Below are 18071 nucleotides of genomic sequence, written 5' to 3'. Positions count from 1 at the left end.
GTCCAATATGGCGGGGAGCCAGACCCCAAAAGAGGGGGCTGAGGAGGAAATGAAGATGTGTCCCTGCCCCCCACTGCACATCCTGAGGTCAGAGCTGGAGAAGGAGAGAGAAGGAGGAGGGAATTTTAAACAGGATGGGATGGATTTTGCTCTACCAAATGTGATTGGCTGGGCCCAAGATGTCGTTGGAGAATGGGAAAGGAAGATTCTAGGTGGTCCATACAGGCACAGACTGAGGTAAAACTAAAATGTTGCATGCCTCTCCACTCTGCACCCACCCAATCTCAGACTTCTCAAGTAATAAGTTACGTCGGTGTGGATAGTCTGGACTGGGGAACCCCATTCCCACTGGCTTCCTCCGCCAGTTATCATGGGGAAGGGGACTAGTTCTTTCTACTACTCTCCTTCTTCTGGAAGAGATGCCTGGAGGCAGACATGACATAAAAGTATTTACAACCTGGATGAAAGGCCAGGACCCCAGCATCAGAGGATGGGGGGTGCTGAAACCCCCGCTAGGACACAGACCAAGGATCAGGGATCCAAGTGGATCCCCAGCCTTGATTGTGGGGCTTCTTAGGCTCCAGATAACAAACACATCCCTGCTCTGGGTCTGAGAAACATGGTGGGGACAAGGCTTGTGCTGGGGGAGGCGATGCTGGGGCAGGGAGCCTAGTGGGAGCATAAGAACTGAAGCAGGGAGGAAAAGGGGGTGCAAATCAGTGACAGGGCAGGCCCAGGTGTCCCGGCTGCACTTCAGTTATGACAGGTGGGACATCTGCTGCCCCACCTCAGACGCTCCCCTGCCCCATCCTCCAGACCACAAAGACACCAGACCGGGACTTTCAACTCACTTTACTGAAGGGCCCCAGGGGACGAGTGCACAAGGAGAGGAGCCCACAGCTGCTCCGGACCTGCCCCACCCCAGGCTTCCGCAGAGGCCACTCAGCCCAGGGCCATATCCCCCAGGGAGGAGGGAGCTTCCTCCCCAGCCCCAGCCCCAGGCCCCCCCTGGCCTGCTCCTTGGTGATCTCAGGAACTGTCCCAGGGAGGTCCCTGTAGTTCTGAGGGAGGAGCTTCTAGAAAGGCTGAAGCCCTTTCTGAGTCTGCTTCTTCACCTGGGTGTCCCCAGGTGGGGCTCACACAGTCCCCTTGGGCGGCAAGGGCACCCCCAGGCCCCTGGGCCTTCCTGGAGACACAGAGGGAGGGCCCTCCTGGCACGAGGGGCCTGTCACCTCCTGGGCACATGGGGACTCTGGCACAGGCACACGCAGTCCCAGGACAAGAAGACTTGGAGTGGCATCAGTGGGAGCGCTGCTGAGAGGAAACACAGGTGGGTGGGAAGGGCTGATGACCGCTTCACCACGTGGACACTGACACCCCAAGGAAGCAGCCACACTGGGGACAGCAGGTGCTGAGCCCCACAGCGCTGGGCCAGGCTCCTGGGGGAACCCAGGCCAGGCTGCGGCTCCCTCCTGGGGACACGTCCTTCCCCTTGGCACGATTCCCTGGGCAGCTCCTACACTGGCTGGACCAGCCCCTGCCTCTCGGATGTCCCCTCAGGGTCCCCTCCGATTTTTAATTCACTCAGAGGGTGCACTGGGCACCCTGCATCCTCTTATGCCCGGGGCTGCAAGGCCGGTGCTGAGGGGCCGGCCAGCCCACAGGACAGGGGGGCAGCTGTTGGGACAACGGGGGTGGGTGGGTGGCGGTGAGGGGCCCGCAGGCCTGTGGGAGGTGCCCTGCCCTGCACTGCCATTGAGGGAAGCCAGAAATCTGGAGTTTATGTGACTGAAAATGGTGGCAAGTAATTCCGGGTTTTGGAACTCCCTGGGCAGCCTGAGTGACAGATTCAGCCTGTGGACAGTGGCCTTGGCCTTGAGGAGCTGGGTCCCTTGTCTCCGCAGCACCTGAGGGGGCAGGGCTGGTGCTTTCCCCTTTCTCCCGCCTCCTCCTCCTCCCCAGCCCCCACCCTTCCCCACCTGTCCTCCCTCCTCTCTCAGAGGACCTCTCTCCTCCCCTAGGAGCTGTCCCCTCTGCCCTTCAGCTGCCCTCTTTCTGGAATCATCTCCTCCCCCAAGCAGGGAGGACCAGCTCAGGCCTCCTGCTACACGCAGACACCCACTGCCCAGCTGGGTGGCCCAGGCTCCATCCCAGACCCCAGGCCCCATGAGACTGGGGCAGGGGGACAGTGGCCCACAGACGCTGGCCAGAAGCAGGTGTCTGGAACGATGGGGGCCTCGCAGACAGCCTGAAAGAACTCTCTGGCACGGCGGGCCTCCCCACTGCCCCATGGCCACCGCCACGCTCACCCGCGAGCTAACCCGGCGCAGCCCAAAGCCCAGCCCCCTGAGCGGGCCCCCAACACACCGTCCAATCACCTGGGGCTGCTGCCTCCGGGGTGTCCGCACCTCTCCCCCGCTTCCCTGGGGATCGCTCCCCCCACCTGCAAAGGAGGGACTGAGAGGGGCTGGGGAGGCGGGAGGCGGGCAGCTCAGCAGAGCTGGGGTGGAGCGGTGAAGCAGCGGGCGGGGGGCCGCCTCTGCCGCAGGGGGGCGGGGACAGCGCCCAGAGTGCGGCCGCGCGGCTCCGGTTTCCCCTAGCGGCACTTGGGGGGCAGCCTCCCGCCGCGACAAGCCTTCCTCCCGAGGGACGACTCGCAGCCGGGGGACGGCTGAGCCCTGGCCTCGCCGGCCCGGACGTGGACCCCCGCGTCCGCGCGCCCCTTCTTTTTCTGGTGCGCCGCCGCCTGGTCCTTAGCCCGCGTCTCGGGAGTGACAGCCCGCCGGCCGCCTCCTCCACCTCCCCCTCGGCGTCGGCGGGAGCCCAGCGGTGCCGGGGCCGCGGCCGCCACCCCCAGGGCCCCGGAGGCCGTGCGGGCCCGCTTGGCCCGCGCCTTCCCGGACGCCCGGGGCTCGGCCTCCGACTCCGGCTCTGCGCCGCCCCCGCCGCCAGCAGCGCCAGCACCTCGCCCAGCCGGCCCCCGGCGCGCCCGCCCCTCCCTCCTGCCCGGGCGCTTGCCCCCGCCGTGTCCCGCGCTGCCAGCAGCGCCACGAGCTCCAGGAGGCCCCCCTCGCCGTCGCCCCAGCCCGCCAGGAGGCCTCGCCGCGCTCTCTTGCCCGCGGCCCGGGGCCAGGGCGCGGCCAGGGCGCAGATGCACTCCCGCACGCCCCCGCCGTCCGTGGCTGTCCGCAGCACCAGGGCGTCCACCCGGCGGCCGGCCTCCTCCACCTTCACGCGCGCTCCCCCAGTGTCCTGGGCCAGCACGGACAGGACCTCGCCGAGGGCATCTGTCGGGTCTCTCGTGGCGCTCCAGCCCAGGGACTCGACCACCGAAGCGATCTTGAGCAGCTCCTCGCGGCCCGAGGGGTCCGACGGGTCCGCGTAGGCCACAATGGCCACAAACTCGGGGTTGTCCAGCCCCTCGTCTCCCGGCTCCCCGTTCGGCTGCGACTCGCTTTCGGGAGCGTCGCCGTTGGCGGGCTCCTCGTCGCCAGCGTCTCGCACAGCAAGCAGGGCGACTAAGTCGGGCACGCCGCTCCCGGCTTTGCCGCCGCCACCGCCGTCGAGGCTGAGGGCCGAGGGCCCCGGGGGCTCTTTTTCCGTGGGCTCCCGCTTGCCTTTGTCCGTCAGCGTCACCAGGGCCAAGAACTCGCGGGGCCCCTCTCCCGCGGCCGCGCCGCTCTGCAGGGCCCACTCCTTGCCGAGCTCCTTGGCGGCCTGGTGCAGCGTGGCGGACAGCGCGCTCGGCGCCTCGTCGGCGCTCAGGTCGTCCTGGTCCAGCTCCTCCAGCACGATGCCCAGGCTGCCCTCGGAAGAGGTGTCCGACTCCCGCCTGGCCCACGTGGGCGGCCACCCCCCTCGCTGGGGCTTCTGGCCCTTCAGGGCCCACCTGGTGCCTCTGGCTCTGTGTCTGCGAGCCCGGCGGCCCCTCCTAGGAGGTGGGCCAGCTCTCCTGGCTGTGGGCTCTGAGCCCAGGGCCCAGTACTCCGAGGCCAGAGAGGGGAGCCTGTCCCCGGGGACCCAGGGCCCTGCAGCCTGCGAGGGCCTCTCACCCAGCACGAGGCGTCTCATCTGCCTCAGGACTCCTGGGTCCTCCGCGGGGTCCTGACACACGAACCTCCAGACACCGTCCTTGCCCGGGATCTCCCAGGGGACGGCCGCGTGGTTTATGTCCTCCACGAACTCCACCAGGGCGGCCTTGGCCTTGTGGTCCCTCGAGGCCCCGGTGTTGCACAGCTTGAAGGTGCCCAGGGGCTGGAAGGCCGGCTGCAGGACGGCCTCGATGGCCGCGCGCTCCAGGCCCTCTGGGATGCCGGTGACCAGCAGGGCCCGATGCATGTCCACATCCAGCCCCCGGCACCAGTCCCGCAGAAGGCTCAGGGCCATGGTGCCGCCGGCTGCCTGGCGCTGAGGGTGGGGCAGAGGGAAGCCTGGGGAGGACGTGCGCTGCAGCGCCCCGCGCAGATCCCGCCTTGGAACAGCGCCACAGCCTTGGACTCCAGGTTCAGGGGAATGTGGCAGGTCCCTGGGGGCTCTGGGGTCAGGGCTCCTGCTGTAGCAGCCTGTCCTAATGCCCACTCTTCTGGGCCCTTGGAGAACCCGCAGGGGGCTTACGCGTCTGCTTGCTGGTTTGGCCTTTCTTGCTGTGGGCCTGGCTGGGAAACCAGGCAGGATGAATCCCTCTGGGAGCGACAGCTCCCCCCACCTCCCCCCACTGCCACCAACTGCTGGGGATCTCTGGTCGAGGATCACTGGTCTCCTGCTCCAGCCAAGTGTGAATGTGCGCCCCCTTCCTCTTCCTCCTGGTGGGTTCTCCCTGCCAACCCTAGTGTGGGCAGTGGGCTTGGGCTCCTGGGTGCTGACATCCCTCTTCCCCCATTGGCTATTGGAGTTTCCACGGCAACCATTTTGAGGGTGTTGCCAGGGGCTGAGCATTTCTTTGAAGGAGCTCGCTGGGACCTTTCATGATTCACGGAGGAAGGTCTCACCCAGAGAACTAGGTCTCACGAATACGGGACCAATCTCAGGGAACCAGGCTTTAATTGGGGGGTGACTCTGGTCAAGCAGGGAGAGCTGCAGGCAGAGGGAGAGGGGGAAACAGACTTCATGCTGGGCAGGAGCCTGATGCAGGGGCTCGATGCTGGGCTCTATCCCAGGACCCTGGGATTAGGACCCGAGCAAAGGCAGACGCTTAACCAAGTGAGCCACCCGGGCAACCCCAAATCAGCAATTTCTTTCTCCTGAGCCGCCCGGGTGGCTGAGCGTCAGGCTGCCCAAGCGTGGGTTTGTCCTGCAAACACTGTGACTGACAACTTGCCTACGGATGGGTGCGCTGGGGGTGGTGCGGGGGAGGGGCAGTGAGACTGCCTTTCCTAGCCCCCTGTTGGTATGAGACCTGGGGTCCCCGGAGAAGCCTCAAGAACCTATGGCAAGGGACGCCTGGGGGGCTCAGTCGGTGGAGTGTCCGGCTCTTGATTTCGGCGCAGGTCGTGATCTCAGGGTCGTGAGATCGAGCCCCTTGTATTTGGGCTCCACGCTCAGTGGGGAGTCTGCTTCTCTCCCTCTCCCTCTGCTCCTACCCCCCTCAAATAAATTAATTTTTTTAAAAAAGGAAGTAAGAACCTATGGCGGGTGGTGTGCCAGGAAGAGATGAAGAAGACCCTCATCTTGTCCCTGCCAGCGCTGCCCCAGCCTTGGAACTGGAGGTGCTGCTGGCAATCAGAGTAACTGGAGAGGGAGTGAGTGCTCGATTGGCCAGGCTTGGGTGCGTGAGGTGGTAGGGGAGGGGGTTCCCCAAAGAGAAATGGAGGTGAACCAGGTAGGAGCCAGGCATGGACAGAGGGCTGGAAAGCAGGAGCTCCTGTCCCAAGGGGATGAAGGGCAGTCATGAGATTCAGTGTACCTGGATTGGGGCGAGCCCGAGAGGGAGGATGGGACCTCTCCTTGCCTGGGGTGTTTTGGGGGAGACTCTCTAGATCCCTGGTCGGGGGAAGAGCATTCACCCATTTAGGTACTCACTGAAGTCACCCCCACCCGGGGAATTCATTCACTCAGTGTCTCTCTAGTCTCTGGTGTCTGTTCCAGGACCCACCTGTGCAGGGTGCTGGGGACAGTGTTGATGGAGCTAAGTCCTGAAGCTCAGAGCCATGACCGCATAGGGACGTCAGCACTCGCAGGGAAAGGCCCAGATTTTCAGGGGAGTGGAGTGTGGCTGAGTGGGGGAAATGTCAGGGCCAGGCCCGTGGGGACTTGCAGATGTGACCAAGGCGCAGAAGGCTTTGTTGGGTCCCCAGAGCTGGAAGCTTCTCTGCAGTTTAGGTGCTGTGTGACCCTGGGAAAGTTAAACAACATCTCTGAGCCTCACTTTCCTCCTTTATAAGCTACTGGGAGTTGCTGTTGGAGTTAGGCACGTGGAGGTTTTAGCGCAGTGCCAGGGCAGTAGGGCTGTAAGTAGTGGTAATTGGCAATAACCCTCGTGTCATTGATTTTATCTGTAGGGGAGGCTGAGGCGCTGCATGAAGGATTTGTTGGATCAGGGCGCCCTCTGGTGGGCATAGGGAGACAGTTCAGGAAAGAGAGATGGAAAGGAGAGTTTTAGAAATCTTCCTCCCTCTCCTCTTCCTTCTCTCTCTCCTTCTCTTCCTCCCTCCCTTCCTTTCTCCCAGCTCTCTTTCCTATCTTCCTTCCACACACACTCCCACAGGACCTGCTCCCGCCTAGCTGGAGGCCCAGCGATGACTGAAACAGCCCAGGCCCTGCCCTCCTGGGGTTCACAGTCCAGTGGGGGGTGGGGAGTGGGGGACCCAGGAATCCCTCCGGTGTAGAGAGTAATGCGAAGCCGCGTGTCCCAGGCTGGAAAGATGCCCGGGAGTAGGCCGGGACCACAATGAGCTCACGAGCCACGGTGGGGAGCTTGTGCTTTCTCCCGCGGGCCCTGGAGCCATAGAAAAAGGTTCAGAGAAGGCGAGAGGCAGAGTCAAGTTTATGGTGTCTTGCGGAGGACAAACGGCGGATGGACGGATGGACGAACCTCTGAAGGCGGGAATGGGGTTGGACCCAGGGAGGAGGCTGGGGGTGGGGTGGAGCCCCTGTAGGGGGAGCAGAAGGGAGGCTCCAGGGACCCACCCCATCCTAGTTTGAGGGAGGAGCCCCCCATCCCCAGTCTGGTAGTCAGTCTGATGGGGCTCCCCAACACACGCCTCCAGACCTGGGCCAGGTCTCCAGTCCCCAGGCAGAGCTCCGGCTGGTGGTGGCGCCCCTTCAGGCCAAGGGCAAGTTCCGATTGGCTCTGGTGGGCCACTTGGGGCGGGTTCTGCCCCTTCCCGAAGACCTTCTAGTTCCCACAGGGGGTGAGGGGGAGCGGAGCCCTGGTCCCTGGATGCATGTGCAGGTGTCTCCCCATAGGGTCAGTACTTTGATTCACATGCCCGTAGATGTGGGTGTAGGTGCTTCTTCGTGGGACTGAGGGGTCCGCAGTGGATCTGTGTTCTGTTAGTGCCGTGTGGGAGGGGGGCTGCGTCTCTCTGTGGGTATGGGTGGGGCAGGGCTCTCGGTGTTGGTGAATGTGTTTCCGTGTATGTCTCCAGGTGTGTGAGCGTGTGTGTGCGAGTGTGTGTGTATGTGGGGGGGGAATAGAGCAGCTCAGTGCAAGTGTGTGTCAATGTCAGTCTCTGTGGGTGTAAGTGTGAGTGCGTGTGAGCGAGTGTGTGTGATGTGTGTTAGAGGAGTGTGTGAAGTGTGCAGGTGTTTTTGCAAGTGTGTTGGTCTGTGTGTGTGCGTTAGTGGTGCTAGTGTGATTGTGACGTGGGCTGGCAGGAGCCAAAGGCTTCACCTTGAACTGGGCACACCTCCAAACTTCCAGCCCCTTCCATTCCCAGGCGAAATAGATCTGATCTCCAATCTGAGACCGAGACCGCAGCGCTCAGCCTGGGACTCCTCACCCTCAACGCTCTGCTCTCTCTGGGGAAAGTACCAGGTCCTACAAGGGTGGGAAGGGAAGAGTGGGTCTCCAGGCAGTGTAGACGAAGCTCTCCCAGCCCCCATGAATGGGGAGGGGGTGTCAGCTTCCTTGAGCTGTGGTCCCTTGCTCCCCACCTCTCCCATCTGGCTAAGGACGCTAAGAGAATGTGACCCTCATTCGCAGGTATCAAAATGGAGGCGCCGAGAGGGGAAGCGCCGAGAGGGCAGGAACCCGCCCAAGATAACAAGGAGCAGTGGGTTAGGGAGGGAGGGGATGGAAAGGGAGCCCAGACAGCCCCACTCCAAATACGCCCCTATCTACGGCAGCTGTCCCCATCTGTTGTCAACCCCTTCTCCCATACTCACCCCCACCAGGGGGCCAGGAACGTCCCCAGCAGTCCCCCTCCTGGGACAGCCAGGCAGAGCCTCTCCTCTCTACACCTGCTTCTGTTGTTTGTTCTCTTTGGTGATGTCTAGGGGATTAAAAAAAAAAAACTAACAAAGAGATGTGCAGACTTATTTGTAGTCAGGGAACCGTGGCCACCACTTTGCACTCATGAAACAGACGGGTCTTTGAAGGCTGGATAATGTCCAGTTTGGGGAAAGGGTTTGGGAGCACAGGAATCTTCAAGCCCTAACCGTGGGCGCATGAACGGGGACAGTCATTGCACAAGGCGACCTGTGGGGCTTGGGAGAGTTAGCGAGACAGGGACCCTACCTCCTGGCAGCCCTGCTTGCGGGACACATGCCGGGGACTGTCTCATTCAGCACCGAAGGACAGTGTGAAGACGTTGATCATGGTGTCTTCTGCGGTGTGTGGGGGAAGAGATGGGGACAGGTGTGTGGCAGTTACTTTTTTTTTTTTAAGATTTATTTATTTATTTGAGGGGCGCCTGGGTGGCACAGCGGTTAAGCATCTGCCTTTGGCTCAGGGCGTGATCCTGGCGTTATGGGATCGAGCCCCACATCAGGCTCCTCTGCTATGAGCCTGCTTCTTCCTCTCCCACTCCCCCTGCTTGTGTTCCCTCTCTCGTTGGCTATCTCTATCTCTGTCAAATAAATAAATAAAATCTTTTAAAAAAAAGATTTATTTATTTATTTGAGAGCGAGAGACTGAGTGCCCGAGAGCTGGGGGAGCAGCAGAGGGAGAGGGAGACAAAGAGACTCTATGCTGAGTGGGGAGCCTGATGGGGGGCTGGAAACCAGGTCCCTGAGATCATGACCTGAACTGAAATCAAGAGTCAGGTGCTTAACCGACGGAACCATCCAGGCGCCTCTGCGGCAGTTACTTCTGAAAAGCCACCCCCGACTTAGTGGCATAAAACAACGACATCTGTTCATGCTCGTGGATTCCGTGGTCAACAATTCTAAAGGGCACAATACGAGCAGCTTCTCTCAGCTCTACAATTTCAGGGCCTTCGCCGAGGTGACTCCAACATCAAAGGTCTGGAATCACCCCAAAGCTTCATCTTTCATGTGTCCAATGCCTGGTTTGGGCTGACTAAGACCGGGCCCAGCAGGAGCCCATCTTGCAAACCCCCTCAGCAGGGGGAATTACAGACGAGGTATGTAACTGGGAATCACTCCGAGACACGTGACCGCCAAGTGTTAAACAAGTGAGGAACCAGAGGAAGGAAATACACTAAAACAAGTTATCCAGATATAGCCTCGATGCCCCAGACAGCAATGCGCCGTTTGCAAGAACGCGCGAGGATAAAGGGACACGGAACAAATATAAAGTGAAAAGAGTTGCCCAGGCTAGGAGAAGAATAGGGGAAGGGGCTGAGGTTCCCAAGGCGTTTTAAGGACCCGGAGGCAGGAGGAGGCCACAGCTCCTTGGGCATAAAAGTCCTGAAAGGCAAGCCAACTGCCATGATCCAGACATCAGAGAGTTAAATGTGTTTTTTTGTGGAGGATGCGCTGATATGGTTTCCCTGGCAACGAGGCTGGAGAGAGGGGAGCAGAAAGACAGCAGAGTGGGGACAAACCCTGCAATGCACTTCATTCCTGTGATTCAATTATAACTCGCTGGAGAAAAACAGCCCCCCAAATAAACTTCTTCTTATTTGGAGGACCCCCAGGGACATCGTGCTGTATCTCTGACATAGCGGTTCTCGAACTGTTTGGTCTCAGGACCTCTTAAATTATCGAAAATGATCAAAGACTTCCCAAAGACCTTTTGTTTATGTGGGCTCTATCTGTCGATATTTCCCGTATGAGGAATTTCCACTGAGAAATTAAAAGAATACTTATTTACGAACTCTTTTTGGAATAGCAATAGCGTATTTGTTACAGGTCCATATAAAGAACATATTTTATTAACATAGCTATATTTTTCCCCAAATTAATTGCTATGTTCTTGCCGATCTCCTTCATGTCTGACTCGACACAAGACGCTGGATCCTCGCACCTGCTTCTGTCTTCAGTCAGTTGCAATATCGCACCCCATGTAGCCTCTGGACGATACCACTGAACACTCGTGAGAGAATAAGAGCAAAGAAGGCAAATAATGTGTTAGTACTCTAACGAAGACAGGGTTGATCTGGTGGACCCCCTGAAATGCCTCTGGGAACCCCTAGGGGTTCCTGGACCACACTTTGAGAACCCCTTCCCCAATAGTTTTATTACCACTTAACAAGCAGGCTCGGTTTCTTCCCCCCCAAACATGGGGAGGTGGGAGAAGAATTGTGCAAACATTTGCTATGCCCTTGCCTTCCAGCTGTTTCTATGGGAACTGTGAAGGCAGCAGTCAGGACTAGGCAGGACATTTGGGTTTCCCAGTGATGTGCCTGGCTGGTGCCCATTCGATCTTCTGCTCCCAGGGCTCAGCGTTCAAGGCCTACTCTGACTCTGTGCCCTGGAGCTTCTGCAATGCTGTAGGGACCTTCAGCTCCTTGGATGCCACAGTTGTCTTCTGGAAGTTTTTGAGCGTCTCTAATTCTCTACTTGGTTTCCGGGATCATGTCCCCACCCACCCGGCCCCATTCCCACCCCATCAGGAGAGAAATGAATGGGGACCACCTCTGAGGGATAGAGCAGCCAGAAAGTGGAATGAAGAGGACAGATTGTCCCACCTGCCATTCATAACTAAATGTGGATTTAGAGCTAAGAGGAGGGCAAGCCAGATGGACTGATGCAGGAAGTATGGTGGGGGGGGGCGCCTAGAATGAAAGCGGGCATAGTTTTGGGTGATTAAAACCATGTTTAAAAAGACTCATTGTGGGGGCACCTGGGTGGCTCAGTCGTTAAGCGTCTGCCTTCAGCTCAGGGCGTGATCCCGGCGTTATGGGATCGAGCCCTGCATTGGGTTCCTCCGCTATGAGCCTGCTTCTTCCTCTCCCACTCCCCCTGCCTGTGTTCCCTCTCTTGCTGGCTGTCTCTCTCTCTCTCTCAAATAAATAAATAAAATTAAAAAAAAAAAAAGACGCATTGTAGGGGCGCCTGGGTGGCTCAGTTGGTTGGGCATCTGCCTTCGTCTCAGGTCATGATCCCAGATCCTGGGATCGAGCCCCGCATCGGCTCCCCACTCAGCTGAGGGCCTGCTTCTTCCTCTGCCTGCTGCTCGCCCTGCTTGTGCTCTCTCTCTCTCTGACAAATAAATGAATAAAATCTTTAAAAAAAAAACCCGACCCATTGTGTTTGCATGTAAAGCAGGGTTAAGCTCTGGGCTAAGATCACTGTAAATCGATTCTTCACAGACAGGAGTGCCTGGTGAGATATCTGAGGGTCATGGAAGATGTGGGACATTCGACAGTTCAGGGGTGTTCCTGGGCGTCCCACACATCCCACGTCCCTGGGTGGCCCACGAAACACCCATGGTCCCCAGACCATGCGTGCAAACTATCTCTCCCAAGGCGGCAAGGTAGCATTTACGGCATCTTTGTCGGCAGTGGAAACAAGTTCCCGCTTTGAACTATTGTAAAAAGTACGCCGTCAGATCCTCAAGGGGTTAAGCAGAGAGCTACCCCATGACCCAGCGGTTCCACTGCTAGGCATCTCCCGAGAGAAAGGCAAGCACAGGTGCACAGAGAAATTCGTGCGTGACTGTTCACAGCAGCATTCTTCATAATAGCCCGATACGGAAACCACCCAAATGTCCATTGGCTCGTGAACGGATGGACAAAATCATGTCTATTCATACCGTGGCGTATTATTCAGCCATGAAAAGGGACGAAGCATGTGCACGCGCCACAGCATGGCCGGACCTCGGAAACAGCACGCTAAGTGAAAGAAGAGCATCGATTGGACGATCCCGTTTACAGGAAATGAGCAGAGTAGACAAATCCATGGAAACAGGAAATAGATTCCTGGTTGACCAGGGGCAGGGGCGGGGAGTGGGGGGGGGCAGGTCAGGGCCAATGGCTAAGTCGTGCAGGGTTTCCTTTTGGTGGTGATAAAAAGGTTCTAAAGTTGGTTGCGATGGCCGCACAACTCTGTGAATATTCGACAGGGACTGAATCGTACCCTCGAACAGGTGAATTACAGGGTACAGGAATCTTTATGTACTTCCTCCCAAGTACCTTGCCCGGGGCCATCCACCCCAGGCTCAGAAAAAGTGCCAGCTTTCTGTTTCTGTTTCTCTTTCTCGTGATTGGGTTTTCCAGTCTTGCCGAGTTATAAATAACACAAGTATGAGTACCCTTGTGCCGAACATGTCCACACACACGCGCGCGCACACACACACACACACACACACACACACACACATCCATCCCATATGAATTCTTCAGAATAAATTCTCAGTGGCCATGTGCAGCCGCCAAGCCCTTAAAAGGGTTGCTCCAAAGGGACTCATGAAAAATAGAATATTTAGGGGTGCCTGGGAGGCTCAGTCAGTTAGGCGTCTGCCTTCAGCTCAGGTCATGATCCCAGGGTCCTTCCTTGGTCATTGGGGAGCCTGCTTCTCCCCCTCCCTCTGCCTGCTGCTCCTCCTGCTTGTGTCCTGTCTCTCTCTCTGTCAAATAAATAAGTAAAATCTTTTTAAAAAGTAAAAAAAGAAAAATAGAATGTTTACGATCTCATTAATAATTGTTTCATATTGATAGCATGCAAATAATCATATTTTGTATACTTTGGGATACATGAAATCTATTCTTTTTTTAAAAAGACTTTATTTATTTATTTGAGAGAGAGAGAGAGGGAGCACAAGCAGGGGGAGGGGCAGAGAGAGGGAGAAGCGGACTCCCCACTAAGCAGGATCCCAGGACCCTGAGATCGTGACCTGAGCCGAAGGCAGACGCTTCAGCGACTGAGCCCCTCAGGCGCCCCATGAAATCTATTCTTAAAATTCATTTCACCTGTTTCTTTTTATTGACTGGAGGTGGCCAGGAGCAAATTCACCACCACACGTGTGGCTTGCATGTGGGGCTCGGATTAGATTTCTGTTGGACAACTTTGCTCTAGAGAGACGGGTAACATCCATTTGGGGATCAGGAAGGTAAGAGAAGAGAAAAGCAGGGAGAAAGAAGAGCTACAGGGGGGCTGGTAGGGGAGTGAGTAAGCAGTTTGGTTTGCCCGTGGCCCAGTTGCCATGGTAACATTGCTGTAAACTCTCTTCCGACAAGAAAAAAAAGAGGAGGGGCACCTGGATGGCTCAGTCGTTAAGCGTCTGCCTTCGGCTCAGGCGTGATCCTGGCATCCTGGGATCGAGCCCCACATCAGGCTCTTCCACTGGGAGTCTGCTTCTTCCTCTCCCACTCCCCCTGCTTGTGTTCCCTCTCTCGCTGGCTGTCTCTCTCTCTCCGTCAAATAAATAAATAAAATCTTAAAAAAAAAAGGAGCAAAAAGCTAAAGTGTTTTGATTCCTTATTTATTTAATACATGCTTCTATAAGGATGAGTTCTCCATAAATAATTTCCATGGCCACCTTATAGGGAGTATCAACTCTGGGCCGATGAATGGCTCTTCCAAGTGTTTTCATGGATCATCAGCTTTAACCCCCATCAGGGTCCTATGCGGTAGGGTTCACGGTTATTGTCATTTCACTGAAGAGCAAACCCCGGCCTGGAGCAGCTCAGGAATCTTCTCAGAGTTGGGGGGGGGCGGGCAGGAAGGGTAGAAATAGCATAGAAACCCGGCAGCTGGACCACAGAGCCTGCTTTACATAGAGTGGGCGGAGGAAGGATGTAAAGCTAATCTGTGTTTTAGAGTAGCTATGATATTCACATGGCCCAGCCAGGGGGAAACGAATTCACTCCTCGTGTCACTGATGATCACACATGTATACAAGCCATACACAGAACCAAAATGAGTTGCAGCGCCATTCCTGATATTGGAATAGGCGCAAGAATGAAGCCTGGACTCTGGGAGCTGGGCCCGTGTACCCCCAACGATACATACACCTCACCGGTGAGGCCTGTGGCCCATACTGACGCCTGAGTGACCCGGGAATTGGGAACAAGGCTTCTCCCCCGAGAGCGAGTCCCCGGAACACACTGTGTGAGGCCGGGGCCCCTTGACTTAGGCCTCCTATCCTGACCTCCACCTGCACACTGGGGAAGGGGATTAGAACCGGCTGAAGTCTATACTCTCCCGAAGGGACCCCGATCCGCTGAACGAGGTCGGGTCTCCCTGACCTGTCTCGTGGTCCCCTGCGAATTTGGCTTTTGTGGGCTCATCGATGAAGGTAGCGCGGCCCATTCCCACGTCCTCCTTTCCTCCGGCCCTTTAAGAGCCGCTCCTCGGACCCCAGCGACACAGACCCCCAGCTCCAGTCAGCAGTGTTGCCACGGAGACCGGGCCCAGCTGGGGGAGGGGCGAGCCAAGGCGCGCAGGCGTAGGACCCAGCAGCCCCGTCGCAGCGCAACTGCTCAGATTGGAGCGGAGGGTGAGCGCCTAGACTTGGCCCGAGCCCGGCTCCCCTCCCCCTGCCGCTCCAGGTGACCACGGTGGCACCCTCCCCTGCACCTGGACAGGGGCCCCGTCACCGAGGCCATGCTCAGGGACAAAGATCGGAGTGGCCGGGCTGGCGGCATCCCTGAAAGTGACACGTAAGCCCCCTGCGGTTTCTCCAAGGGCCCAGGAGAGGGGGCACCAGGACAGGCTGCTGCGTCAGCGGGCTAGAGGCAGCAGGAGCCCTGACCCCAGAGCCCCCAGGGACCTGCCACATTCCCCTGAACCTGGAGTCCAAGGCTGTGGCGCTGTTCCAAGGCGGGATCTGCGCGGGGCGCCGCAGCGCACGTCCTCCCCAGTCTTCCCTCTGCCCCGCCCTCAGCGCCAGGCGGCCGGCGGCACCATGGCCCTGAGCCTTCTGCGGGACTGGTGCCGGGGGCTGGATGTGGACATGCACCGGGCCCTGCTGGTCACCGGCATCCCGGAGGGCCTGGAGCGCGCGGCCATCGAGGCCGTCCTGCAGCCGGCCTTCCAGCCCCTGGGCACCTTCAAGCTGTGCAACACCGGGGCCTCGAGGGACCACAAGGCCAAGGCCGCCCTGGTGGAGTTCGTGGAGGACATAAACCACGCGGCCGTCCCCAGGGAGATCCCGGGCAAGGATGGCGTCTGGAGGATCATGTGTCAGGACCCCGCGGAGGACCCAGGAGTCCTGAGGCAGATGAGACGCCTCGTGCTGGGTGAGAGGCCCTCGCAGGCTGCAGGGCCCTGGGTCCCCAGGGACAGGCTCCCCTCTCCGGCCTCGGAAACCCGGGCCTCGGGCTCAGAGCCTGTGGCCAGGAGGGCTGGCCCACCTCCTAGGAGGGGCCGCCAGGCTCGCAGACACAGAGCCAGAGGCACCAGGTGGGCCCTGAAGGGCCAGAAGCCCCAGCGAGGGGGGTGGCCGCCCACGTGGGCCAGGCGGGAGTCGGACACCTCTTCCGAGGGCAGCCTGGGCATCGTGCTGGAGGAGCTGGACCAGGACGACCTGAGCGCCGACGAGGCGCCGAGCGCGCTGTCCGCCACGCTGCACCAGGCCGCCAAGGAGCTCGGCAAGGAGTGGGCCCTGCAGAGCGGCGCGGCCGCGGGAGAGGGGCCCCGCGAGTTCTTGGCCCTGGTGACGCTGACGGACAAAGGCAAGCGGGAGCCCACGGAAAAAGAGCCCCCGGGGCCCTCGGCCCTCAGCCTCGACGGCGGTGGCGGCGGCAAAGCCGGGAGCGGCGTGCCCGACTTAGTCGCCCTGCTTGCTGTGCGAGACGTTGGCGACGAGGAGCCAGCCGACGGCGACGTTCCCGAAAGCGAGTCGCAGCCGAACGGGGAGCCGGGAGACGAGGGGCTGGACAACCCCGAGTTTGTGGCCATTGTGGCCTACACGGACCCGTCGGACCCCTCGGGCCGCGAGGAGCTGCTCAAGATCGCTTCGGTGGTCGAGTCCCTGGGCTGGAGCGCCACGAGAGACCCGACAGATGCCCTCAGCGAGGTCCTGTCGGTCCTGGCCCAGGACACTGGGGGAGCGCGCGTGAAGGTGGAGGAGGCCGGCCGCCGGGTGGACGCCCTGGTGCTGCGGACAGCCACGGACGGTGGGGGCGTGCGGGAGTGCATCTGCGCCCTGGCCGCGCCCTGGCCCCGGGCCGCGGGCAAGAGAGCGCGGCGAGGCCTCCTGGCGGGCTGGGGCGACGGCGAGGGGGGCCTCCTGGAGCTCGTGGCGCTGCTGGCAGCGCGGGACACGGCGGGGGCAAGCGCCCGGGCAGGCGGGAGGGGCGGGCGCGCCGGGGGCCGGCTGGGCGAGGTGCTGGCGCTGCTGGCGGCGGGGGAGGGCGCGGCGGCGGCCTCGGGCTCGGAGGCGGCGGCGGGGGCGGCGCAGAGCGCGGAGTCGGAGGCCGAGCCCCGGGCGTCCGGGAGGGCGCGGGCCAAGGGGGCCCGCACGGCTTCCGGGGCCCTGAGGGTGGCGGCCGCGGCCCCGGCGCCGTTGGGCTCCCTCCGACGCCGAGGGGGAGGTGGAGGCGGAGGCCGGAGGGCGGTCACTCCCGAGACGCGGGCCAAGGACCAGGCGGCGGCGCACCAGAAAAAGAAGGGGCGCGCGGACGCGGGGGTCCACGTCCAGGCCGGCGAGGCCAGGGCTCAGCCGTCCCCCGGCTGCGAGTCGCCCCTCGGGAGGAAGGCTCGTCGCGGCGGGAGGCTGCCCCCCAAGTGCCGCTAGGGGAAACCGGAGTAGCGCGGCCGCACCAGGGGCGCTGTCCCCGCCCCCCTGCGGCAGAGGCGGCCCCCCCGCCCCCCGCTTTACCGCGCCACCCCAGCTCTGCTGAGCTGCCCGCCTCCCGCCTCCCCAGCCCCTCTCAGTCCCTCCTTTGCAGGTGGGGGGAGCGATCCCCAGGGAAGCGGGGGAGAGGTGCGGACACCCCGGAGGCAGCAGCCCCAGGTGATTGGACGGTGTGTTGGGGGCCCACTCAGGGGGCTGGGCTTTGGGCGGCGCCGGGTTAGCTCGCGGGTGAGCGTGGCGGTGGCCATGGGGCAGTGCGGAGGCCCGCCCGCCGTGCCAGAGAGTTCTTTAAGGCTGTCTGCGAGGCCCCCATCGTTCCAGACACCTGCTTCTGGCCAGCGTCTGTGGGCCACTGTCCCTCTGCCCCAGTCTCATGGGGCCTGGGGTCTGGGATGGAGCCTGGGCCACCCAGCTGGGCAGTGGGTGTCTGCGTGTAGCAGGAGGCCTGAGCTGGTCCTCCCTGCTTGGGGGAGGAGATAATTCCAGAAGAGGGCAGCTGAAGGGCAGAGGGGACAGCTCCTAGGGGAGGAGAGAGGTCCTCTGAGAGAGGAGGGAGGACAGGTGGGGAAGGGTGGGGGCTGGGGAGGAGGAGGAGGCGGGAGAAAGGGGAAAGCACCAGCCCTGCCCCCTCAGGTGCTGCGGAGACAAGGGACCCAGCTCCTCAAGGCCAAGGCCACTGTCCACAGGCTGAATCTGTCACTCAGGCTGCCCAGGGAGTTCCAAAAACCGGAATTACTTGCCACCATTTTCAGTCACATAAACTCCAGATTTCTGGCTTCCCTCAATGGCAGTGCAGGGCAGGGCACCTCCCACAGGCCTGTGGGCCCCTCACCGCCACCCACCCACCCCCGTTGTCCCAACAGCTGCCCCCCTGTCCTGTGGGCTGGCCGGCCCCTCAGCACCGGCCTTGAAGCCCTGGGCATAAGAGGATGCAGGGTGCCCAGTGCACCCTCTGAGTGAATTAAACATCGGAGGGGACCCTGAG

General features: G+C 60.4%; 2 protein-coding genes across 2 annotated transcripts; one reads left to right on the top strand and one right to left on the bottom strand.

Moving 5' to 3' along the window:
• Positions 1 to 2596: 2596 nt before the first annotated feature.
• LOC113243233 (paraneoplastic antigen-like protein 8B) lies at positions 2597 to 4386 on the bottom strand. Its single transcript, XM_026481739.3, has 2 exons — positions 3015 to 4386; positions 2597 to 2931 (listed from the first exon to the last, which is right to left on the bottom strand). The coding sequence occupies exons 1-2, from the start codon at positions 4384 to 4386 to the stop codon at positions 2597 to 2599; spliced, it is 1707 nt and encodes a 568-aa protein (XP_026337524.2).
• Positions 4387 to 15193: 10807 nt separating this feature from the next.
• On the top strand, positions 15194 to 17026 carry PNMA8B (PNMA family member 8B). The gene has a single exon (XM_026481740.3). It carries the CDS (start codon positions 15194 to 15196, stop codon positions 17024 to 17026), a length of 1833 nt encoding a protein of 610 aa, XP_026337525.2.
• Positions 17027 to 18071: the final 1045 nt, after the last annotated feature.

The sequence above is a fragment of the Ursus arctos genome, unplaced genomic scaffold, assembly GCF_023065955.2.
Source record: "Ursus arctos isolate Adak ecotype North America unplaced genomic scaffold, UrsArc2.0 scaffold_19, whole genome shotgun sequence".
Classification (NCBI taxonomy): domain Eukaryota; kingdom Metazoa; phylum Chordata; class Mammalia; order Carnivora; family Ursidae; genus Ursus; species Ursus arctos.
Note: the sequence above shows the minus strand (reverse complement) of the source record. Positions and strands in the feature narration are given on the sequence as shown.

What these genes read in the sequence shown, in the direction of transcription:
- LOC113243233 (XM_026481739.3), bottom strand. Translation starts at nt 4,386, where the DNA reads ATGGCCCTGAGCCTTCTGCGGGACTGGTGCCGGGGGCTGGATGTGGAC. An exon ending in GCGGGACACGGCGGGGGCAA is followed by an intron (nt 2,932 to 3,014) that starts GCGCCCGGGCAG and finishes GGGGCGGCGCAG; the next exon opens with AGCCGGAGTCGGAGGCCGAG.
- PNMA8B (XM_026481740.3), top strand. Translation starts at nt 15,194, where the DNA reads ATGGCCCTGAGCCTTCTGCGGGACTGGTGCCGGGGGCTGGATGTGGAC.